Raw genomic sequence first — 25,809 nt, 5'->3', positions numbered from 1 at the left:
CCTTAACCCAACACCTTCTTATTAAATTCATTGGCACTTTTAAATCATGTACCGTTTAGATATAATTTTAATCTAGTAATCATTTCTGATACACATGCTGAAGAGCAGTATATAAATAAACTATACACCGATCGCCACCTGGTGGCCAACACACACACACACACACACACACACACACACACACACACACACACACACAGAGAGAGAGAGAGAGAGAGAGAGAGAGAGAGAGAGAGAGAGAGAGAGAGAGAGGATGTGCGTCACAGGAAGCTTGAGCAGCAGCACTGCAGCCACAGAAATTCAAAACTGCAGAGGACAAACTAATCTTGGATTTATATAAATAAAATAAATTAATATATAACAACACCGATATATGTGGGTAGTTTGGACATTTGTTTGTGTTAATCTATGTTAGTTTAAACGAATGATAGCGTGAGAGAAACGGAAAATATGTTTATTAAAGAAGAGCGCGAGCTGCGGTTACCAATGGCGACGCCGACGCTCCTCTCCAGCTGACTAGCCGGAGTTCCTGAAGCTGCTCTGATTTCTCCGGATTTATCTTTCTCTCTCCCAGGTGATCATGGTGAGTGAGCTTCTGTGTTTTATATCCTCTCCTGTGTAAAAGCATACAGAGTTATCTAGTGATGATCTCACATCAGTTCATTAGCACGGCGCAAGTACTCAAGATTATAACCAGGGAATATAAATATCATTGTGATGTACAGTATCTCACAAAAGTGAGTACACCCCTCACATTTCTGTAAATATTTTATTATATCTTTTCATGTGACAAGACTGAAGAAATGCCCCTCTGCTCCGATTTACAGTAGTGAGTGTCCAGCCTGTATAACAGTGTAAATTTGCTGTCTCCTCAAAATAACTCAACACACAGCCATTAATGTCTAAACCGCTGGCAACAAAAGTGACTACACCCCTAAGTGGAAATGTCCGAATTGGGCCCAATTAGCCATTTACCCTCCCCGGTGTCATGTGACTCGTTAGTGTTACAAAGTCGCAGGTGTGTTAAATTTGGTGTTATCGCTCTCATACTGGTCATTGGAAGTTCAACATGGCACCTCATGGCAAAGAACTCTCTGAGGATCTGAAAAAAAGAATTGTTGCTCTACATAAAGATGGTCTAGGCCAGGGGTGTCCAATCTTATCCGCAAAGGGCCGGTGTGGGTGCAGGTTTTCATTCCAACTGAGCAGAAGCCACACCAGAGTCCACTGAAAAGCCAAGATCAGTTGATTAGCCAGTTGGAATCAGGTGTAGCTTCTACTTGGTTGTAATGAAAGCCTGCACCCACACCGGCCCTTTCTGGATAAGATTGGACACCCCTGGTCTAGGCTATGAGAAGATAGAAGACCCTGAAACTGAGCTCAGTCCAGTCCAGTCCAGTCCCATCCATGCATCCATCCATGCATCCATCCATCCATTCATCCACCAATACAATCATCCACCCATCCATCCACCAATACAATCCAGTACAAAAAAGTGCTGCTGTCATGAAAGAATAAACAACAGGATGGAGTGATGATGCTGAGTCACTGTCACCGCTCAGAAGTTTTTTTAAATAACTTCCTGAACCAATTTATTTTCTCTCACACCAAAATTGCCAACAATTACAATGTTTCTTTATTACTTCATCCATTTCGAGTTATATTTAATGCTGTGAAACAAATCTCATGTACATTACAGCAGTCGCTAAATTCAGCAGCTTCTCTTCCTACTCTTTCTCACTCTGAGCTAGTCAAACCTTCCTCCGGAAGACATCTGGAAATGAAAAGCTTTATGAAGCTCTGACACTGGAGACTCCTTCATTACGATCACCATATCAGTGATTACACACCGGACAGTTCCCTGTGAATAAGCTGTTACTATAGAAACGATAGCATGTTAATATAAGGAGCGGATAAAAGAAAGCTGTTTAAGTTACATGTTTCATTTAAAACTCTCTGTTTTCTCTTTTCACATGTCAGACGTCCAAACAGAAGAAAAGTCTGAAGGGTGAGTGGAGTATACACGTGACCTGAGTTCTAGTCCGGTCCATTTATTCATATCCTGATACATGAGTGTGATGTGTGTTGTTGCTTTCAGGCTCAATCGATGACGTGTTGGGAGATCTGCTGGGAGACGACACTGACGGTACGTTCGGATTTAAGTAGTTCTGTTAGGATCTGATGGCACTGGTGTCTGAAGCTGTTTAGCTCTGCACCCAGCCTAAAAGAGAATACTGAAGCGTACGGAATACTAATGTTTTCTGAATACTGAAGCATACAGAATACTGACGTGTTCTGTAAACTGAAGCATACTGAATACTGAAGCATACGGAATACTGAAGTGTATGGTATACTGAAGCAGGCGAAAACTGAGGCGTACGGAATGCTGAAGCGTAGGGATTGCTGAAGTGTACTGAATACTGGAGCTTACGGAATACTGGAGCTTACGGAATACTGGAGCTTACGGAATACTGGAGCTTACGGAATACTGGAGCTTACGGAATACAGAAGCTTACGGAATACTGAAGTGTATGGTATACTGAAGCAGGCGAAAACTGAGGCGTAGGGAATGCTGAAGCGTAGGGATTGCTGAAGTGTACTGAATACTGGAGCTTACGGAATACTGGAGCTTACGGAATACTGGAGCTTACAGAATACTGGAGTTTACGGAATACTGGAGCTTACGGAATACAGAAGCTTATGGAATACTGAAGCATACGGAATACTGAAGTGTATGGTATACTGAAGCAGGCGAAAACTGAGGCGTAGGGAATGCTGAAGAGTAGGGATTGCTGAAGTGTACTGAATACTGGAGCTTACGGAATACTGGAGCTTACGGAATACTGGAGCTTACGGAATACAGAAGCTTACGGAATACTGAAGCATACGAAATACTGAAGTGTATGGTATACTGAAGCAGGCGAAAACTGAGGCGTAGGGAATGCTGAAGCGTACGGAATGCTGAAGCGCAGGGATTGCTGAAGCGTACGGAATACTGAAGCATACGGAATACTGAAGCGTACGGAATACAGAAGTGTATGGAATACTGAAGCGTGCGTAGTACTGAAGCATATTGAGTACTGAAGCGTACAGAATACTGAAGCGTGCGTAGTACTGAAGCATATTGAATACTGAAGCGTACGGAATACTGAAGCTCACGGAATACTGAAGCTTATGGAATACTGAAGCGTGCATAGTACTGAAGCATACTAAATACTGCAGCGTAGGGAATACTGAAGCATACTAAATACTGCAGCGTAGGGAATACTGAAGCATACTGAATACTGAAGTGTATGGAATAGTTATATGACCTAATCTTTCCACTCTGTAACGTCTCAGATCTCCCGGTGAAGGCCAGGTCTCCGGCCGCAGGACCCAGCAGACCAGGGGGTGTCTTACGAACACAGAGCGGGAAGAGGTGAGCGCTCATGCTGAGGCAGAGGGGTGGAGCTGAGCGATAAACTGTAGAGTGGATATTCACCAGTGTTTTATGTTGAAACCTCTCAGGAACCTTCTAGACGATGATTTCTTCAGCAAACTTGCGGAGGAGGCAGAGAAAGACGGCGAGGTGAGACAGGGCTACACTTAGAGGTTTTGTAATCTGGATACTGTTTGGTCAGAAGATCAGAAGAGATTCATTTTCTAGAAGTTTCTAGCAGCACAGTTTTATATTATTGCCTCATATTAATGGCATAAAAACTTCAATGATATGGTGAAGGAGATGTTAATGTTAATGGAAGGAGTCTCCAGGATCATTGCTTTAAATATTCCGAAATCTTCAGGACAGAGGAGTTTATTTCTTTACCCTTTTTTCAGCAACATGACCAACCACACTTTTAAAAAAAAAAAAAAGCTGCTGTAAAGTAAGAACAGGAACTAATTTATTTATTTCTAATCACAGGGTTCTGATGTGTCTGAGGTGGATCCGAAGGCTTTGCTGGAGAATATGAAGGTCTCTGACCGGATGATTTTTCATACAAAACTCTCGGAATCTTCTGTGAGATCTTCTGCTACATTGTGTGTGTGTGTGTGGTCCCATCACAGGACATGGATGATATGGACGCTGACTTGTTTGGCTCGAAGAGGAAACCCAGTTCAGCCCCAGCGCTGAGCAGAACCTCTAGAACTGAAACATCTAAACCAGGAGACAAGAACAAACCTAATCGTGAGTTAAGATTAAACTCAACACCTGTAACACACAAGACATCTTTCCCTGTGTGTGTGCGTGTTTGTGTAGAGTATCTCTCTCTCAGCATGTCAGTGTTTGTGTCCACACAGAATCAGAAGGAGTGGAGGAGAGGAAGCCCGGCTCTGCTCCAGCTGCTGCAGTGAGGAGCTACAGTAAATTCAGCATCATGGGTGAGCTTTAATTTTGAGTTAAAACCTTTACCATAAGCTGTTACTATAATGTAGCAGTTCTAATTCCCTCACCAGACTTTTAACTGTGAATAAGACACAAAAAAAAGCAGCTGTGAAACCGCAAAGAAGTGTAAACGTTCCGGTTCTGAAGATGATGGAATACTTGATGATGGTTACAAAATACTGATCAACAGAATTCAGCATTCAAGGGCACTGTTTTATAATAATAATTATATGGCTTATTTCTTTTGTTCGTTAATGCTGCGTTACTGCAGATGATGATGATGATGATGATGATGGTGGTGATGATGAGTTGCCAGCTGCCAAACAAGGTATCTTGGGTTACGTTTAGGACAAATAAGTCGATTTTCCTGCCTGATTCCCATAAACACACAGGAACAGAACTTTATTATATGGGTTTCAGCTTTAGACATGTCTGGGAATAAAGAACAGAGTAATGTTTCATCTGACTGGAATGAGTCTTTACTCAGCTTTCGATCTTTTGTTTGTCTATAACAGACGACACGGATGATCCTCTGGATGACCTGCTAAACAAACTGGGTGGAGAACGGCCGAAAAGCGCTCCATCGGGAAAAGCTGGAAAGCAGCCGACATCCTCACCGGCTGGACAGAAGAAAGAGGAACAAGGTAACAATGTTTTGAGGTCAGCTCATGAACGAGTTCCTGTACAACATTCCTCAATGCAGGAACTGTTCAGGAACCCTGGAGTTTAGATGGAAGGAACCAGAGCTGAATCTATTGTTTCTGTGTGGAACCTTTTTAGTTCCTGCTACAGAGTAGGTACCTCAGTTAGACCAGTGTATAATGGTTTCATCAAAGAGGTCTAAGAACATTTTTGTACTTCACAATGATATTTGCACCTTGTGTTATAGCCACACCTGCATCCGCGCCTAAGAAACACAACGAGTTATACTTTGACCATGATGAAGACGACCTCATGGATGCACTGGGGTTCAGTGACCCCCCGAAAGGAAGAGGAAGTGGACTCCTGACCAAAAAAGAGAGGTGGGACAAGACATTTATATCATGTCTTTTTTCATTTGTTCCCCATTCTCTGATTTGCGATTGTTATTGTTATTATGATTATTATTATTATTTGGTCTGCTGTGCAGTGAGGCTCCTCAGAGACCACGCACCAGGCTGGACGAGATTCTGGGAATTGGGACATCTCCTCGTCTGCTGGAGAGACCTGTGACCGGCGAGAAAAAAGACACAACACCCGCAGAGCGACAGCCACAGAAGGGCTCGGCTGGCAAAGGTAACAAAACCATTCATTAATATTGTCTGTGTGTCTCAGTTTCAGAGAAGGGGTGTGGCCTCTGTCTCTGTCTCAGTGAAAGAGGTGTGGCCGCTCTGGCAGTCTCAGTGAAGGAGGTGTGGCCGCTCTGGCAGTCTCAGTGAAGGAGGTGTGGCGGCTCTGGCAGTCTCAGTAAAGGAGACATGGCCTCGGCCTAAACCAGGCATGGCCCAGTCTAAACGAACGCAGGCGTGGCCTCTGTGTCAGTCTAAATGAAGGAGACATGGCCTCTGTGTCTCAGTGTAAACGAACGCAGGCGTGGCCTCTGTGTCAGTCTAAATGAAGGAGACATGGCCTCTGTGTCTCAGTCTAAATGAAAGCAGGTGTGGCCTCTGTGTCAGTCTAAATGAAGGAGTCGTGGCCTCTGTGTCTCAGTCTAAATGAAGGAGGCGTGGCCTCTGTTTCTCAGTCTAAATGAAGGAGGCGTGGCCTCTGTGTCTCAGTCTAAACGAAAGGAGGCGTGGCCTCTGTGTCTCAGTCTAAACGAAAGGAGGCGTGGCCTCTGTGTCTCAGTCTACATGAAGGAGTCGTGGCCTCTGTGTCTCAGTCTACATGAAGGAGTCGTGGCCTCTGTGTCTCAGTCTACATGAAGGAGTCGTGGCCTCTGTGTCTCAGTCTACATGAAGGAGGCGTGGCCTCTGTGTCAGTCTAAATGAAGGAGACATGGCCTCTGTGTCTCAGTCTAAACGAACGCAGGCGTGGCCTCTGGGTCAGTCTAAATGAAGGAGACATGGCCTCTGTGTCTCAGTCTAAACGAACGCAGGCGTGGCCTCTGGGTCAGTCTAAATGAAGGAGACATAGCCTCTGTGTCTCAGTCTAAACGAAAGGAGGCGTGGCCTCTGTGTCAGTCTAAATGAAGGAGATATGGCCTCTGTGTCTCAGTCTAAACGAAAGGAGGCGTGGCCTCTGTGTCTCAGTCTAAATGAAGGAGGCGTGGCCTCTGTGTCTCAGTCTAAATGAAGGAGTCGTGGCCTCTGTGTCTCAGTCTACATAAAGGAGGCGTGGCCTCTGTGTCTCAGTCTACATAAAGGAGGCGTGGCCTCTGTGTCTCAGTCTAAATGAAGACATATCAGGACTAAACGGCTGTGGTATTTGTTACGATTGTCTGTTTTTCAGATTCTGTGACTGGAGATGAAGACTTAATGTTCGGCTCGTACCAGCCCACACTGGTCTTGACTCCAGAGGGACGAAACTCTCGCAGACACTCAGTACGGTGAGAAAGTGTCTAATATGGTGGAAATACCGTGGTGCTGTTCCAGCAGGTGAAATCAAACACTGATCCTTATTCTCATGTAGATTCTCTACTGAGGACCTCAGCTCTTCTTCTCCTGAACGCAAGCCCAAATCCTCCACTGTGACCTCCACTGTGACCTCCACTGTGACCTCCACCCGACCTGGCCGTCCCCCTTCAGACTGGCTCGGGCTCAAGCAAGACGAAGATGAAGCGGAAAAGGAGGAGGAGCCAAAGAGAGAGAAAAAAGAGGCTGCAGGATCATCTGAGAGACTAAAACGTCCACCTTCTCCATCAAACGTAGGAGGAAAGCCATCCAGAGTGACCTCGAAACACTCTGAGGAGCTCAGAGCCATACCTGACACTCCAGAAACTTCCACAACCACTGCAGCCAAATCAGAGCTTAAAAAGAAGGAGGAAGAGGATGAGGACGACTGTCTGGCAGGAGCTCCGAGTAAGAACAAAACTTTGGTGGAGGACAGAGAGAAGAAGCAGGAGGAATCTCTAGGGATTGGAGATGAGATACGAGACCTGGACACATTCCTCAGGTACAGCTGGATGGAAGAGCATTGCAAGTGTTGGCACTTTAATATACATTCATATAGATACGCTTCTTGTTTCTATAGCAACCACTGATTCACAGGGACTTGTACAGCCACGTGTTAAGAATACACGTGTAAGTGTTGATGTGGTGAAGATTTCTGTAAGGTGATGTGGATTTAACAGTCTCCGGTATCACAGCTTTTGTGGATGATTTTTTCAGCAGTTTTACAGTAAGAAATTATTGGAATGATTTTGTTGTTTTTCCCAGTAAACGAAACGCCACCACGACTCCTCGCAGGGTGAAAGAGGACACGCCCCTCCCTCCCAGACAGCCCAGGTAACACAACACACCACTCTACTGAACACACACCTGTATAACACCACTCTACTGAACACACACCTGTATAACACCACTCTACTGAACACACACCTGTATAACACCACTCTACTGAACACACCTGTATAACACCACTCTACTGAACACACACGTGTATAACACCACTCTACTGAACACACACGTGTATAACACCACTCTACTGAACACACACGTGTATAACACCACTCTACTGAACACACCTGTATAACACCACTCTACTGAACACACACGTGTATAACACCACTCTACTGAACACACACGTGTATAACACCACTCTACTGAACACACCTGTATAACACCACTCTACTGAACACACACGTGTATAACACCACTCTACTGAACACACACCTGTATAACACCACTCTACTGAACACACACCTGTATAACACCACTCTACTGAACACACACCTGTATAACACCACTCTACTGAACACACACGTGTATAACACCACTCTACTGAACACACACCTGTATAACACCACTCTACTGAACACACACCTGTATAACACCACTCTACTGAACACACCTGTATAACACCACTCTACTGAACACACACGTGTATAACACCACTCTACTGAACACACACCTGTATAACACCACTCTACTGAACACACACCTGTATAACACCACTCTACTGAACACACACCTGTATAACACCACTCTACTGAACACACACGTGTATAACACCACTCTACTGAACACACACCTGTATAACACCACTCTACTGAACACACACGTGTATAACACCACTCTACTGAACACACACGTGTATAACACCACTCTACTGAACACACACCTGTATAACACCACTCTACTGAACACACACCTGTATAACACCACTCTACTGAACACACACGTGTATAACACCACTCTACTGAACACACACCTGTATAACACCACTCTACTGAACACACACCTGTATAACACCACTCTACTGAACACACACGTGTATAACACCACTCTACTGAACACACACCTGTATAACACCACTCTACTGACCACACACCTGTATAACACCACTCTACTGACCACACACCTGTATAACACCACTCTACTGAACACACACCTGTATAACACCACTCTACTGAACACACACGTGTATAACACCACTCTACTGAACACACACCTGTATAACACCACTCTACTGAACACACACGTGTATAACACCACTCTACTGAACACACACCTGTATAACACCACTCTACTGAACACACACCTGTATACCACCACTCTACTGAACACACACGTGTATAACACCACTCTACTGAACACACACGTGTATAACACCACTCTACTGAACACACACGTGTATAACACCACTCGACTGAACACACACGTGTATAACACCACTCTACTGAACACACACCTGTATACCACCACTCTACTGAACACACACCTGTATAACACCACTCTACTGACCACACACCTGTATAACACCACTCTACTGAACACACACGTGTATAACACCACTCTACTGAACACACACCTGTATACCACCACTCTACTGAACACACACCTGTATAACACCACTCTACTGAACACACACGTGTATAACACCACTCTACTGAACACACACGTGTATAACACCACTCTACTGAACACACACCTGTATAACACCACTCTACTGAACACACACGTGTATAACACCACTCTACTGAACACACGTGTATAACACCACTCTACTGAACACACACCTGTATAACACCACTCTACTGAACACACACCTGTATAACACCACTCTACTGAACACACACGTGTATAACACCACTCTACTGAACACACGTGTATAACACCACTCTACTGAACACACACCTGTATAACACCACTCTACTGAACACACACCTGTATACCACCACTCTACTGAACACACACCTGTATAACACCACTCTACTGAACACACACCTGTATAACACCACTCTACTGACCACACACGTGTATAACACCACTCTACTGAACACACACCTGTATAACACCACTCTACTGAACACACGTGTATAACACCACTCTACTGAACACACACCTGTATAACACCACTCTACTGAACACACGTGTATAACACCACTCTACTGAACACACACCTGTATACCACCACTCTACTGAACACACACCTGTATAACACCACTCTACTGAACACACACCTGTATAACACCACTCTACTGAACACACACCTGTATAACACCACTCTACTGAACACACACGTGTATAACACCACTCTACTGAACACACACGTGTATAACACCACTCTACTGAACACACACGTGTATAACACCACTCTACTGAACACACACCTGTATAACACCACTCTACTGAACACACACCTGTTTACCACCACTCTACTGAACACACACCTGTATAACACCACTCTACTGAACACACACGTGTATAACACCACTCTACTGAACACACACCTGTTTACCACCACTCTACTGAACACACACCTGTTTACCACCACTCTACTGAACACACACGTGTATAACACCACTCTACTGACCACACACGTGTATAACACCACTCTACTGAAAACACACCTGTTTACCACCACTCTACTGAACACACACCTGTATAACACCACTCTACTGAACACACACCTGTATAACACCACTCTACTGAACACACACCTGTATAACACCACTCTACTGAACACACACCTGTATAACACCACTCTACTGAACACACACGTGTATAACACCACTCTACTGAACACACACGTGTATAACACCACTCTACTGAACACACACCTGTATAACACCACTCTACTGAACACACACGTGTATAACACCACTCTACTGAACACACACGTGTATAACACCACTCTACTGAAAACACACCTGTTTACCACCACTCTACTGAACACACACCTGTATAACACCACTCTACTGAACACACACCTGTATAACACCACTCTACTGAACACACACCTGTATAACACCACTCTACTGAACACACACGTGTATAACACCACTCTACTGAACACACACCTGTATAACACCACTCTACTGAACACACACGTGTATAACACCACTCTACTGAACACACACGTGTATAACACCACTCTACTGAACACACACCTGTATAACACCACTCTACTGAACACACACCTGTATAACACCACTCTACTGAACACACACGTGTATAACACCACTCTACTGAACACACACCTGTATAACACCACTCTACTGAACACACACCTGTATAACACCACTCTACTGAACACACACCTGTATAACACCACTCTACTGAACACACACGTGTATAACACCACTCTACTGAACACACACCTGTATAACACCACTCTACTGAACACACACCTGTATAACACCACTCTACTGAACACACACCTGTATAACACCACTCTACTGAACACACACCTGTTTACCACCACTCTACTGAACACACACCTGTTTACCACCACTCTACTGAACACACACCTGTATAACACCACTCTACTGAACACACACGTGTATAACACCACTCTACTGAACACACACCTGTTTACCACCACTCTACTGAACACACACGTGTATAACACCACTCTACTGAACACACACGTGTATAACACCACTCTACTGAACACACACCTGTATAACACCACTCTACTGAACACACACCTGTATAACACCACTCTACTGAACACACACCTGTATAACACCACTCTACTGAACACACACGTGTATAACACCACTCTACTGAACACACACGTGTATAACACCACTCTACTGAACACACACGTGTATAACACCACTCTACTGAACACACACCTGTATAACACCACTCTACTGAACACACACCTGTATAACACCACTCTACTGAACACACACCTGTATAACACCACTCTACTGAACACACACCTGTATAACACCACTCTACTGAACACACACGTGTATAACACCACTCTACTGAACACACACGTGTATAACACCACTCTACTGAACACACACGTGTATAACACCACTCTACTGAACACACACGTGTATAACACCACTCTACTGAACACACACCTGTATAACACCACTCTACTGAACACACACCTGTATAACACCACTCTACTGAACACACACGTGTATAACACCACTCTACTGAACACACACGTGTATAACACCACTCTACTGAACACACACGTGTATAACACCACTCTACTGAACACACACGTGTATAACACCACTCTACTGAACACACACCTGTATAACACCACTCTACTGAACACACACCTGTATAACACCACTCTACTGAACACACACCTGTATAACACCACTCTACTGAACACACACCTGTATAACACCACTCTACTGAACACACACCTGTATACCACCACTCTACTGAACACACACGTGTATAACACCACTCTACTGAACACACACGTGTATAACACCACTCTACTGAACACACACCTGTATAACACCACTCTACTGAACACACACGTGTATAACACCACTCTACTGAACACACACGTGTATAACACCACTCTACTGAACACACACGTGTATAACACCACTCTACTGAACACACACCTGTATAACACCACTCTACTGAACACACACGTGTATAACACCACTCTACTGAACACACACGTGTATAACACCACTCTACTGAACACACACGTGTATAACACCACTCTACTGAACACACACGTGTATAACACCACTCTACTGAACACACACGTGTATAACACCACTCTACTGAACACACACCTGTATAACACCACTCTACTGAACACACACCTGTATAACACCACTCTACTGAACACACACCTGTTTACCACCACTCTACTGACCACACACCTGTATAACACCACTCTACTGACCACACACGTGTATAACACCACTCTACTGAACACACACCTGTATAACACCACTCTACTGAACACACACCTGTATAACACCACTCTACTGAACACACACCTGTTTACCACCACTCTACTGAACACACACGTGTATAACACCACTCTACTGAACACACACCTGTATAACACCACTCTACTGAACACACACGTGTATAACACCACTCTACTGAACACACACCTGTATAACACCACTCTACTGAACACACACCTGTATAACACCACTCTACTGAACACACACCTGTATAACACCACTCTACTGAACACACACCTGTTTACCACCACTCTACTGAACACACACCTGTTTACCACCACTCTACTGAACACACACGTGTATAACACCACTCTACTGAACACACACCTGTATAACACCACTCTACTGAACACACACGTGTATAACACCACTCTACTGAACACACACCTGTATAACACCACTCTACTGAACACACACCTGTATAACACCACTCTACTGAACACACACCTGTATAACACCACTCTACTGAACACACACCTGTTTACCACCACTCTACTGAACACACACGTGTATAACACCACTCTACTGAACACACACCTGTATAACACCACTCTACTGAACACACACGTGTATAACACCACTCTACTGAACACACACGTGTATAACACCACTCTACTGAACACACACGTGTATAACACCACTCTACTGAACACACGTGTATAACACCACTCTACTGAACACACACCTGTATAACACCACTCTACTGAAAACACACCTGTATAACACCACTCTACTGAACACACACGTGTATAACACCACTCTACTGAACACACACCTGTTTACCACCACTCTACTGAACACACACCTGTTTACCACCACTCTACTGAACACACACGTGTATAACACCACTCTACTGAACACACACCTGTATAACACCACTCTACTGAACACACACCTGTATAACACCACTCTACTGAACACACACCTGTATAACACCACTCTACTGAACACACACCTGTATAACACCACTCTACTGAACACACACCTGTATAACACCACTCTACTGAACACACACCTGTATAACACCACTCTACTGAACACACACCTGTTTACCACCACTCTACTGAACACACACCTGTATACCACCACTCTACTGAACACACACCTGTATAACACCACTCTACTGAACACACACCTGTATAACACCACTCTACTGAACACACACCTGTATAACACCACTCTACTGAACACACACCTGTTTACCACCACTCTACTGAACACACACGTGTATAACACCACTCTACTGAACACACACCTGTATAACACCACTCTACTGAACACACACCTGTATAACACCACTCTACTGAACACACACCTGTATAACACCACTCTACTGAACACACACCTGTTTACCACCACTCTACTGAACACACACCTGTTTACCACCACTCTACTGAACACACGTGTATAACACCACTCTACTGAACACACACCTGTATAACACCACTCTACTGAACACACACCTGTATAACACCACTCTACTGAACACACACCTGTATAACACCACTCTACTGAACACACACCTGTTTACCACCACTCTACTGAACACACACCTGTATAACACCACTCTACTGAACACACACCTGTATAACACCACTCTACTGAACACACACCTGTTTACCACCACTCTACTGAACACACACGTGTATAACACCACTCTACTGAACACACACCTGTATAACACCACTCTACTGAACACACACCTGTATAACACCACTCTACTGAACACACACCTGTATAACACCACTCTACTGAACACACACCTGTATAACACCACTCTACTGAACACACGTGTATAACACCACTCTACTGAACACACGTGTATAACACCACTCTACTGAACACACACCTGTATAACACCACTCTACTGAACACACACCTGTATAACACCACTCTACTGAACAAACACCTGTATAACACCACTCTACTGAACACACACCTGTATAACACCACTCTACTGAACACACACCTGTATAACACCACTCTACTGAACACATGTGTATAACACCACTCTACTGAACACACACCTGTATAACACCACTCTACTGAAAACACACCTGTATAACACCACTCTACTGAACACACACCTGTATAACACCACTCTACTGAACACACACCTGTATAACACCACTCTACTGAACACACACCTGTATAACACCACTCTACTGAACACACACCTGTTTACCACCACTCTACTGAACACACACCTGTTTACCACCACTCTACTGAACACACACGTGTATAACACCACTCTACTGAACACACACGTGTATAACACCACTCTACTGAACACACACCTGTATAACACCACTCTACTGAACACACACCTGTATAACACCACTCTACTGAACACACACGTGTATAACACCACTCTACTGAACACACACCTGTATAACACCACTCTACTGAACACACACCTGTATACCACCACTCTACTGAACACACACCTGTATAACACCACTCTACTGAACACACACCTGTATAACACCACTCTACTGAACACACACCTGTTTACCACCACTCTACTGAACACACACCTGTTTACCACCACTCTACTGAACACACACGTGTATAACACCACTCTACTGAACACACACCTGTTTACCACCACTCTACTGAACACACACGTGTATAACACCACTCTACTGAACACACACCTGTATACCACCACTCTACTGAACACACACCTGTATACCACCACTCTACTGAACACACACCTGTATACCACCACTCTCCTGAACACACACCTGTATACCACCACTCTCCTGAACACACACCAGTATAACACCACTCTACTGAACACACACGTGTATAACACCACTCTACTGAACACACACGTGTATAACACCACTCTACTGAACACACACGTGTATAACACCACTCTACTGAACACACACCTGTATAACACCACTCTACTGAACACACACCTGTATAACACCACTCTACTGAACACACACCTGTATAACACCACTCTACTGAACACACACGTGTATAACACCACTCTACTGAACACACACGTGTATAACACCACTCTACTGAACACACACGTGTATAACACCACTCTACTGAACACACACGTGTATAACACCACTCTACTGAACACACACGTGTATAACACAACTCTACTGAACACACACCTGTATAACACCACTCTACTGAACACACACCTGTATAACACCACTCTACTGAACACACACCTGTTTACCACCACTCTACTGAACACACGTGTATAACACCACTCTACTGAACACACACCTGTATAACACCACTCTACTGAACACACACCTGTATAACACCACTCTACTGAACACACACCTGTATAACACCACTCTACTGAACACACACCTGTTTACCACCACTCTACTGAACACACACCTGTATAACACCACTCTACTGAACACACACCTGTATAACACCACTCTACTGAACACACACCTGTTTACCACCACTCTACTGAACACACACGTGTATAACACCACTCTACTGAACACACACCTGTATAACACCACTCTACTGAACACACACCTGTATAACACCACTCTACTGAACACACACCTGTATAACACCACTCTACTGAACACACACCTGTATAACACCACTCTACTGAACACACGTGTATAACACCACTCTACTGAACACACACCTGTATAACACCACTCTACTGAACACACACCTGTATAACACCACTCTACTGAACACACACCTGTATAACACCACTCTACTGAACACACACCTGTATAACACCACTCCACTGAAAACACACGTGTATAACACCACTCTACTGAACACACACGTGTATAACACCACTCTACTGAACACACACGTGTATAACACCACTCTACTGAACACACACCTGTATAACACCACTCCACTGAAAACACACCTGTATAACACCACTCTACTGAACACACACCTGTATAACACCACTCTACTGAACACACACCTGTATAACACCACTCTACTGAACACACACGTGTATAACACCACTCTACTGAACACACACGTGTATAACATCACTCTACTGAACACACACGTGTATAACACCACTCTACTGAACACACACGTGTATAACACCACTCTACTGAACACACACGTGTATAACACCACTCTACTGAACACACACGTGTATAACACCACTCTACTGAACACACACCTGTATAACACCACTCTACTGAACACACACGTGTATAACACCACTCTACTGAACACACACGTGTATAACACCACTCTACTGAACACACGTGTATAACACCACTCTACTGAACACACACGTGTATAACACCACTCTACTGACCACACACGTGTATAACACCACTCTACTGACCACACACGTGTATAACACCACTCTACTGAACACACACCTGTATAACACCACTCTACTGAACACACACCTGTATAACACCACTCTACTGAACACACACGTGTATAACACCACTCTACTGAACACACACGTGTATAACACCACTCTACTGAACACACACGTGTATAACACCACTCTACTGAACACACACGTGTATAACACCACTCTACTGAACACACACGTGTATAACACCACTCTACTGAACACACACCTGTATAACACCACTCTACTGAACACACACCTGTATAACACCACTCTACTGAACACACACGTGTATAACACCACTCTACTGAACACACACCTGTATAACACCACTCCACTGAACACACACCTGTATAACACCACTCCACTGAAAACACACCTGTATAACACCACTCTACTGAACACACACCTGTATAACACCACTCTACTGAACACACACCTGTATAACACCACTCTACTGAACACACACCTGTATAACACCACTCTACTGAACACACACGTGTATAACACCACTCCACTGAACACACACCTGTATAACACCACTCCACTGAACACACACCTGTATAACACCACTCCACTGAAAACACACCTGTATAACACCACTCCACTGAACACACACGTGTATAACACCACTCCACTGAACACACACGTGTATAACACCACTCTACTGAACACACACGTGTATAACACCACTCCACTGAACACACACCTGTATAACACCACTCCACTGAAAACACACCTGTATAACACCACTCCACTGAAAACACACCTGTATAACACCACTCCACTGAACACACACGTGTATAACACCACTCCACTGAACACACACGTGTATAACACCACTCTACTGAACACACACCTCTATAACACCACTCTACTGAACACACACCTGTATAACACCACTCTACTGAACGCACACCTGTATAACACCACTCTACTGAACGCACACCTGTATAACACCACTCTACTGAACGCACACCTGTATAACACCACTCTACTGAACGCACACCTGTATAACACCACTCTACTGAACACACGTGTATAACACCACTCTACTGAACGCACACCTGTATAACACCACTCTACTGAACGCACACCTGTTTACCACCACTCTACTGAACGCACACGTGTATAACACCACTCTACTGAACGCACACCTGTTTACCACCACTCTACTGAACGCACACCTGTTTACCACCACTCTACTGAACGCACACGTGTATAACACCACTCTACTGAACGCACACGTGTATAACACCACTCTACTGAACGCACACGTGTATAACACCACTCTACTGAACGCACACCTGTATACCACCACTCTACTGAACGCACACCTGTATACCACCACTCTACTGAACACACACGTGTATAACACCACTCTACTGAACACACACGTGTATAACACCACTCTACTGAACACACACCTGTATAACACCACTCTACTGAACACACACCTGTATAACACCACTCTACTGAACACACACCTGTATAACACCACTCTACTGAACACACACCTGTATACCACCACTCTATTGAACACACACGTGTATAACACCACTCTACTGAACACACACCTGTATAACACCACTCTACTGAACACACACCTGTTTACCACCACTCTACTGAACACACACCTGTTTACCACCACTCTACTGAACACACACGTGTATAACACCACTCTACTGAACACACACCTGTTTACCACCACTCTACTGAACACACACGTGTATAACACCACTCTACTGAACACACACGTGTATAACACCACTCTACTGAACACACACGTGTATAACACCACTCTACTGAACACACACCTGTTTACCACCACTCTACTGAACACACACGTGTATAACACCACTCTACTGAACACACACGTGTATAACACCACTCTACTGAACACACACCTGTTTACCACCACTCTACTGAACACACACGTGTATAACACCACTCTACTGAACACACACGTGTATAACACCACTCTACTGAACACACACGTGTATAACACCACTCTACTGAACACACACGTGTATAACACCACTCTACTGAACACACACCTGTATAACACCACTCTACTGAACACACACCTGTATAACACCACTCTACTGAACACACACCTGTTTACCACCACTCTACTGAACACACACCTGTTTACCACCACTCTACTGAACACACACCTGTTTACCACCACTCTACTGAACACACACCTGTTTACCACCACTCTACTGAACACACACGTGTATAACACCACTCTACTGAACACACACCTGTTTACCACCACTCTACTGAACACACACGTGTATACCACCACTCTACTGAACACACACGTGTATAACACCACTCTACTGAACACACACCTGTATAACACCACTCTACTGAACACACACGTGTATAACACCACTCTACTGAACACACACCTGTATAACACCACTCTACTGAACACACACCTGTATAACACCACTCTACTGAACACACACCTGTATAACACCACTCTACTGAACACACACCTGTATACCACCACTCTACTGAACACACACGTGTATAACACCACTCTACTGAACACACACCTGTATAACACCACTCTACTGAACACACACCTGTTTACCACCACTCTACTGAACACACACCTGTATACCACCACTCTACTGAACACACACCTGTATAACACCACTCTACTGAACACACACCTGTATACCACCACTCTACTGAACACACACGTGTATAACACCACTCTACTGAACACACACGTGTATAACACCACTCTACTGAACACACACGTGTATAACACCACTCTACTGAACACACACGTGTATAACACCACTCTACTGAACACACACGTGTATAACACCACTCTACTGAACACACACCTGTATAACACCACTCTACTGAACACACACCTGTTTACCACCACTCTACTGAACACACACCTGTTTACCACCACTCTACTGAACACACACCTGTATAACACCACTCTACTGAACACACACCTGTATACCACCACTCTACTGAACACACACCTGTTTACCACCACTCTACTGAACACACACCTGTATAACACCACTCTACTGAACACACACCTGTTTACCACCACTCTACTGAACACACACCTGTATAACACCACTCTACTGAACACACACCTGTTTAACACCACTCTACTGAACGCCCACCTGTATAACACCACTCTACTGAACACACACCTCTATAACACATCAGTCCAACTACAGAACACTGACACATTAGTGAAAAAGTAAATAAATACACACAATCTTATTGTTATTGTGTGTGTCCTTAGCCGTGAGTCTCTGGTTGTGCCTAGCCGACAGCAGAGCCTGGCATCTGCCCCAGCACCCAGCACAGGAGCTCAACACACACATGGTATGTCCCCTACAGCAGAACAAAACATGGACCATCAGCAATCCGGTCCTACTCTCAGACTGTGCGAAATGGACATAACAGATCATTTGTTCTAAATCAGTAAATAAGTACTATATATGATACAAGTTATAAAGTTCTCTCTCTCACTCCCACCCTCCCTCTCTCTCAGAGTCAGAGCAGAAACCTGCAGCTGTGAGCACTGCACCTGTCCAGCAGGTGTCTCTGTCTACAGACGGCCTTCAGCAGCTTCTCCTCCAACAGCAGGTCTGCCTCTCTCACACACACACACACACACCTTACACAAAGTGAAACAAATTATTGACCAGACCTCAGTGGCAATTCATCATGAAAATAAATGACAATAGTGTGTGTGTGTGTGTGTGTGTGTGTGTGTGTGTACAGCTGGCTCAGGCTCAGCTCTGGGGTTTAGGGTCACCAATGGACCTCAAGTCCTTACAGAAACAGCGGAGAGATACAGAACATCACAGCGGAGACACGACTGCACTCCAGACCAGGATCATACAGCTGGAGGGACAGGTAGACCTTCGCAAACACACACCTCTACACACAAACACAGAGCTACACACAAGTGTATATACACAAACACACAACTATAGGTATATACATATATACAACCTATACAGACAGATATACAGTATAATATATACACACACACACACACACACACACAGAGTTATGTCCATAAACTAGTATAGACACACATACTCAAGCCTCTCCATGCTAGGATCATACATATGAAGGGACAGACAGACAAACACAAACACAAACACACACAGCTGAGTGTTGTATATTTTTCTGTTTGTTTAATAGGTGCGGAGTCTGCAGCTAGAAAAGGATCAGCTGCAGATGTTACTGGATAACATCCAACAGAGACACAAACATGACATAGAGCTTATGGAGAATACACACAGGTAACACACACACACACACACATACAAACACATGGTGTAATAAAGAACAGAAATATACAATTAAATTTAAACAAACTTCCAGGCTGCACTTATGGAGAACAAACACACACACACAGGTAACACAATCTCTCTCTCTCTCTCTCTCTCTCTCCTCAGAGCTCGTGTGAAGCTGCTGGAGGAGTCTGTGGTGCAGCGGGAGGCACGGGCACACATGGAGAACCAGGAGCTGACGGAGCGTCTGGAGGCGGTGTTGAAGATGGCACAGCGGGAGAGGGGAGAGCTTCAGGAGCAGCACCAGCGCAGGCTGGCACAGAGCCAACAGGAGAGAGACCGCGAGGTGGAGAGACTCCGAGAGCTCCAGAGGTACACACACAGAGATGGGGTCAGAAATCTTATGTGCAACCTATCAGTAATGAACAGCACTGTAGGCCCCAACCCCTGTTTCAGACAGTTTAGCTGGACCTTTACTGTACCAGTGTAGATGGAAAAACGGTTTTACTGTATTGAGTGTTCTTGTACATACCTGGAGTGTGTGTGTTACAGGAAGTCTATACTGGAGATGAAGAAGGATCATGAGGAGCAGGTACAGAGACTCAAGAGACTGAAGGACGAGGAGATTGATGCAGTGACCAGTGCTACCTCACAGACCAGGTACCACACTTTAAGCCCACACACACGCACACACACAGTCCATAAAGACATGGATGAGTGAGTTTGCTGTGGGGGAACTTGACTGGCCTGCACAGAGTCCTGACCTCAACCCCATAGAACACCTTTGGGATGAATTAGAGTGGAGACTGTGAGCCAGACCTTCTTGTCCAACATCAGTGCCTGACCTCACAAATGCTCTTCTAGAGGAATGGTCAAAAATTCCCATAAACACACTCCTAAACCTTGTGGAAAGCCTTCCCAGAAGAGTTGAAGCTGTTACAGCTGTAAAGGGGCGGTACAACTCCATATTACATTCATGTGCAGGTAAAGACAGACGTCCCAGTTTTGGTCTGGCTCACAATCTCCACTCTAATTCATCCCAAAGGTGTTCTATGGGGTTGAGGTCAGGACTCTGTGCAGGCCAGTCAAGTTCCTCCACACCAAACTCACTCATCCATGTCTTTATGGACCTTGCTTTGGTCACTGGTGTGCAGTCATGTTGGAACAGGAAGTGGTCATCCACTATTTTTCATCCAAACTGTTCCCACAAAGCATGAAATTGTCCAAAATGTCTTGGTATGAAGCTGAAGCGTTAAGAGTTCCTTTCACTGGAACTAAGAGACCGAGCCCAACCCCTGAACTCGATGATTTCGCAGGGTGTCCCAATACCTTTGGTATTATAGTTCTATATTTCTGATGCAAGGTTTAGTGCTTAATACTGCAATCTATCATCAGTTTGTATCATATATTACACATCACCTATATGTGTGTGTGTGTGTAGGTCCCTGACAGTGGTTATTGATCAAATGGAGCAGTTCTCTCTCAGGCTAGGTGATCTCTCGTCTCGCATTGAGAGCACTCACGAAAACACCACTCAGGGTCTGGAGCTCGGAGCTAGACAGAGAGATGAACAACTGCGAGGTATAACACACACACACAAAATAAATAAATAATTATATTACTAACCAATATCATCAGCCTTATCAGATAAAAAGGTGTAAGGCTTACACCTTACACCATACCTACCTGAGTCTGCATTTAACTTGCCTCATAACTAATTAATTATTTATTTATTTATTTATTTATTTATTTATTTATATTTAAATAAATTTATTTATTTTATTATATATTTATTTATTTATATTTTAAGTTTACCTCCTTGCTCCTGAGCACCACTCTGAGTTTTCCAGCAGGAATTTGGGTTAAGGAGTCGTCTTATGTCGTATGTTTTTATCTTTCAAGGGTATTAGTCAAGCACAGTGTATGGGCTGAGGAAGTGATTTTGTTCATGACGTGTGTGTGTCAGTGCTGCAGGAGCGTCTGACTCAGCAACAGAGGGACATGGCGGAGGAGAGAACCCGACTCAAAGAGGTCATAGCCAAAATGGACACGCAGCTGGCTGAGCAGCAGAGACAGCTCCAGCAGGTCTGTCCACAGGGGAGAGTGTAGGGCTTCTGGGTGTGAGACATTTAGATTAATGTACATATGATAAAGTGCCTGCAGTGTTTCCTTTAGTGATGCTGTTGTGTGTGTGTGTGTGTGTGTGTGTGTGTGTGTAGGAGCGCTGGCGGGTCACAGCAGAGCAGGCTAAAGCAGAGTCAGCATTACGGGGCCTGGAGGAGGAGAGACGCACCATGACTCAACACTTCACCATAGAGAGAGAGGAGCTGGAGAGGGCCAAGGTCTCCCACACACATACACACAAACAGAATAAAAAAGAAAAGAGAAAATATACAAGCATCAAAACTGTGAGAGGCAGCGTAAATGGAAATAATGTGGGGTGTGTGTGTGTGTGTCAGAGCGCTCTGTTAGAGGAGCAGCAGTCAGTGATGCAGCGCTGTGCAGAGGAGAGGAGGAAACTCGCCGCAGAGTGGACACACTTCCACGCTCAGGACAAACTGCGCAAAGAGAGAGAGATGGACCGAGAGGGACATATTATCAGCATAGCACAGGTACACACACACACACACACACACACAGTCTGCCCCTGTGTCTGCATGAACATGAACCGTCATCTAAAAATTTGTTTTAGTAGATGTAATCCTCTGTGTATTTTTACCAGCCTTGACAGTGGGGTGTGTGTGTGTGTGTGTTAGGAGCAGGCTGAGCTGAAGCTCAGAGCAGGAGAGCTGAAGCAGAGAGAGGAGGCCTTACAGAAGGAGAGAGAGAACCTGGAGAAACTCAGAGAAGAGCTGGAAGTGGAGAGAGGGAGACTGAATGCAGCAGCTCTGCACCTGAAACACCGAGCTCAGGAGGTGGAGTCTCTCAGCAAGGTGACCCCACACACACCTGCTGTATCCTGCAATCCTCATTCCCTGCAGCTCAGTTCAGTGTAAAGCACACAGGAAGCTTTGTGCTTGATTTTGTGATGTTGTGGATACGTGTGTAATTTGTGCTTGTGTGTGTCTGTAGCTGGCGTGTGAGCGCTACGATGAAGGCGAGCGGTCACTGCAGGAGGCTCGGCAGGTGGAGGCGGGACATCAGGCTCGTCTACGCCACATCCACACTGAGCTGGAGCGACTGAGGAAGCAGGAGCACAACCTCCAGCAGGTCAGTGTGGGTGTGTGATGTACCAAACCTGGCATTTAATTTGGAACGGTACTTTCTGCAATCAGACTGTGTGTTTGATTACTCATCTGTCTGGTCTCTCAGGAGAGGATGAGAATGACTGACTATCACAGAGAGATGGACAGAATGAGAGACAACCTTCCCACTGACCACGTACCTGCCCATGCTGATCCTTTACTAACAGGTATATAAACACACACCAGATCCCTATACAATAACCCTGCACTCAACAAATCCCACTTGTAATTTATTACCAAAATGATGTTTAATGTACATCACATGCTTGACTTTCATACTAGCTAAATAAGAAAACATAACAGCTTCTGGGAAGGCTTTCCACATGGTTTAGGAGTGTGTTTATGGGAATTTCTGACCATTCTTCTAGAAGTGCATTTGTGAGGTCAGACACTGATGTTGGACGAGGAGGTCTGGCTCACAGTCTCCGCTCTAATTCATCCCAAAGGTGTTCTATAGGGTTGAGGTCAGGCCAGTTAAGTTCCTCCACACCAAACTCACTCATCCATGTCTTTATGGACCTTGCTTTGGTCACTGGTGTGCAGTCATGATGGAACAGGAAGGGGTCATCCCCAAACTGTTCCCACAAAGCATGATATTGTCCAAAATGTCTTGGTATGAAGCTGAAGAATTAAGGAGCTCCCATCACTAAAACTAAGGGACCAACCTCTGAATTCAATGGTTTGGAGGGGCGTCCCAAAACTCTTGCCAATAATATAGCTCTCTAGTTCCAGTAAATATTTTAAACAGTAGTGTTACCCAATAACAGCTCAGCAAATGAAGGTCTTTACCTCTTCAGCCAGAGACAATGCTGTAAGTTTTACATGAATCATTTCTTCTGAACATTTCAGGATTCTCTCCCGTGTTCAGCAGCACAGTAGTTCATCCTTTAGCACCAGTAAACAGTTCCAGATCCATTTCACCAAAACTACAGGCTACACTTGCTGTGCTGAAACACACAGCTGAAAAGGTACACACACGATGGTTGTGCAATACTGTTCATATGCCTCACTTCACTAATAAACATTGTGTATCTCAGGACCGGGATTTCCTGCAGGATGAACAGATCTTTCTGGACACACTGAAACACACACCATGCAACTCAACCTTACACACATGAACACAACCCAACCTGCTGCCATTTTAGTTTTTTTACCTCATTTTAATAAAGTCTAATCTTAACACTTCAGCCTCAACCTGGTGTTCATTTGAATTTCAGTAAAGAATG

General features: G+C 44.6%; 1 protein-coding gene across 4 annotated transcripts; it reads left to right on the top strand.

The window, feature by feature from the left end:
* Nucleotides 1-264: 264 nt before the first annotated feature.
* LOC131362384 (fas-binding factor 1 homolog) lies at nucleotides 265-25,764 on the top strand. Of its 4 annotated transcripts, XM_058404301.1 has the most exons (30): nucleotides 265-583; nucleotides 1,981-2,008; nucleotides 2,099-2,146; nucleotides 3,340-3,418; nucleotides 3,508-3,568; nucleotides 3,902-3,952; nucleotides 4,045-4,165; nucleotides 4,279-4,359; nucleotides 4,635-4,691; nucleotides 4,879-5,007; nucleotides 5,253-5,385; nucleotides 5,493-5,638; nucleotides 6,794-6,890; nucleotides 6,974-7,456; nucleotides 7,720-7,788; nucleotides 20,333-20,415; nucleotides 20,585-20,679; nucleotides 20,818-20,952; nucleotides 21,247-21,347; nucleotides 21,504-21,710; nucleotides 21,891-21,998; nucleotides 22,780-22,919; nucleotides 23,305-23,423; nucleotides 23,558-23,680; nucleotides 23,798-23,950; nucleotides 24,095-24,271; nucleotides 24,411-24,548; nucleotides 24,651-24,750; nucleotides 25,433-25,551; nucleotides 25,621-25,764. In XM_058404301.1, exons 1-30 carry the CDS (start codon nucleotides 581-583, stop codon nucleotides 25,699-25,701), a joined length of 3,465 nt encoding a protein of 1,154 aa, XP_058260284.1. In that variant the 5' UTR covers nucleotides 265-580; the 3' UTR covers nucleotides 25,702-25,764. The 4 variants fall into 4 exon arrangements, with proteins under 4 accessions (XP_058260284.1, XP_058260282.1, XP_058260281.1 ...); XM_058404299.1 differs by having other exon boundaries at nucleotides 4,641-4,691; nucleotides 25,433-25,763; XM_058404298.1 differs by having other exon boundaries at nucleotides 25,433-25,763.
* The last annotated feature ends 45 nt before the right edge of the window (nucleotides 25,765-25,809 follow it).

Source organism: Hemibagrus wyckioides, linkage group LG12, assembly GCF_019097595.1.
Source record: "Hemibagrus wyckioides isolate EC202008001 linkage group LG12, SWU_Hwy_1.0, whole genome shotgun sequence".
Classification (NCBI taxonomy): domain Eukaryota; kingdom Metazoa; phylum Chordata; class Actinopteri; order Siluriformes; family Bagridae; genus Hemibagrus; species Hemibagrus wyckioides.
The sequence above is the reverse complement of the archived record's forward strand: the minus strand, read 5'-3'. Positions and strand labels throughout refer to the sequence as shown.

Bases quoted from the DNA above. Each gene is read 5' to 3' on its own strand.
- LOC131362384 (XM_058404298.1), top strand. The intron at 4,166-4,278 runs GTGAGTTAAGAT...GTGTCCACACAG, and splicing joins AGACAAGAACAAACCTAATC to AATCAGAAGGAGTGGAGGAG. The intron at 5,008-5,252 runs GTAACAATGTTT...CTTGTGTTATAG, and splicing joins ACAGAAGAAAGAGGAACAAG to CCACACCTGCATCCGCGCCT.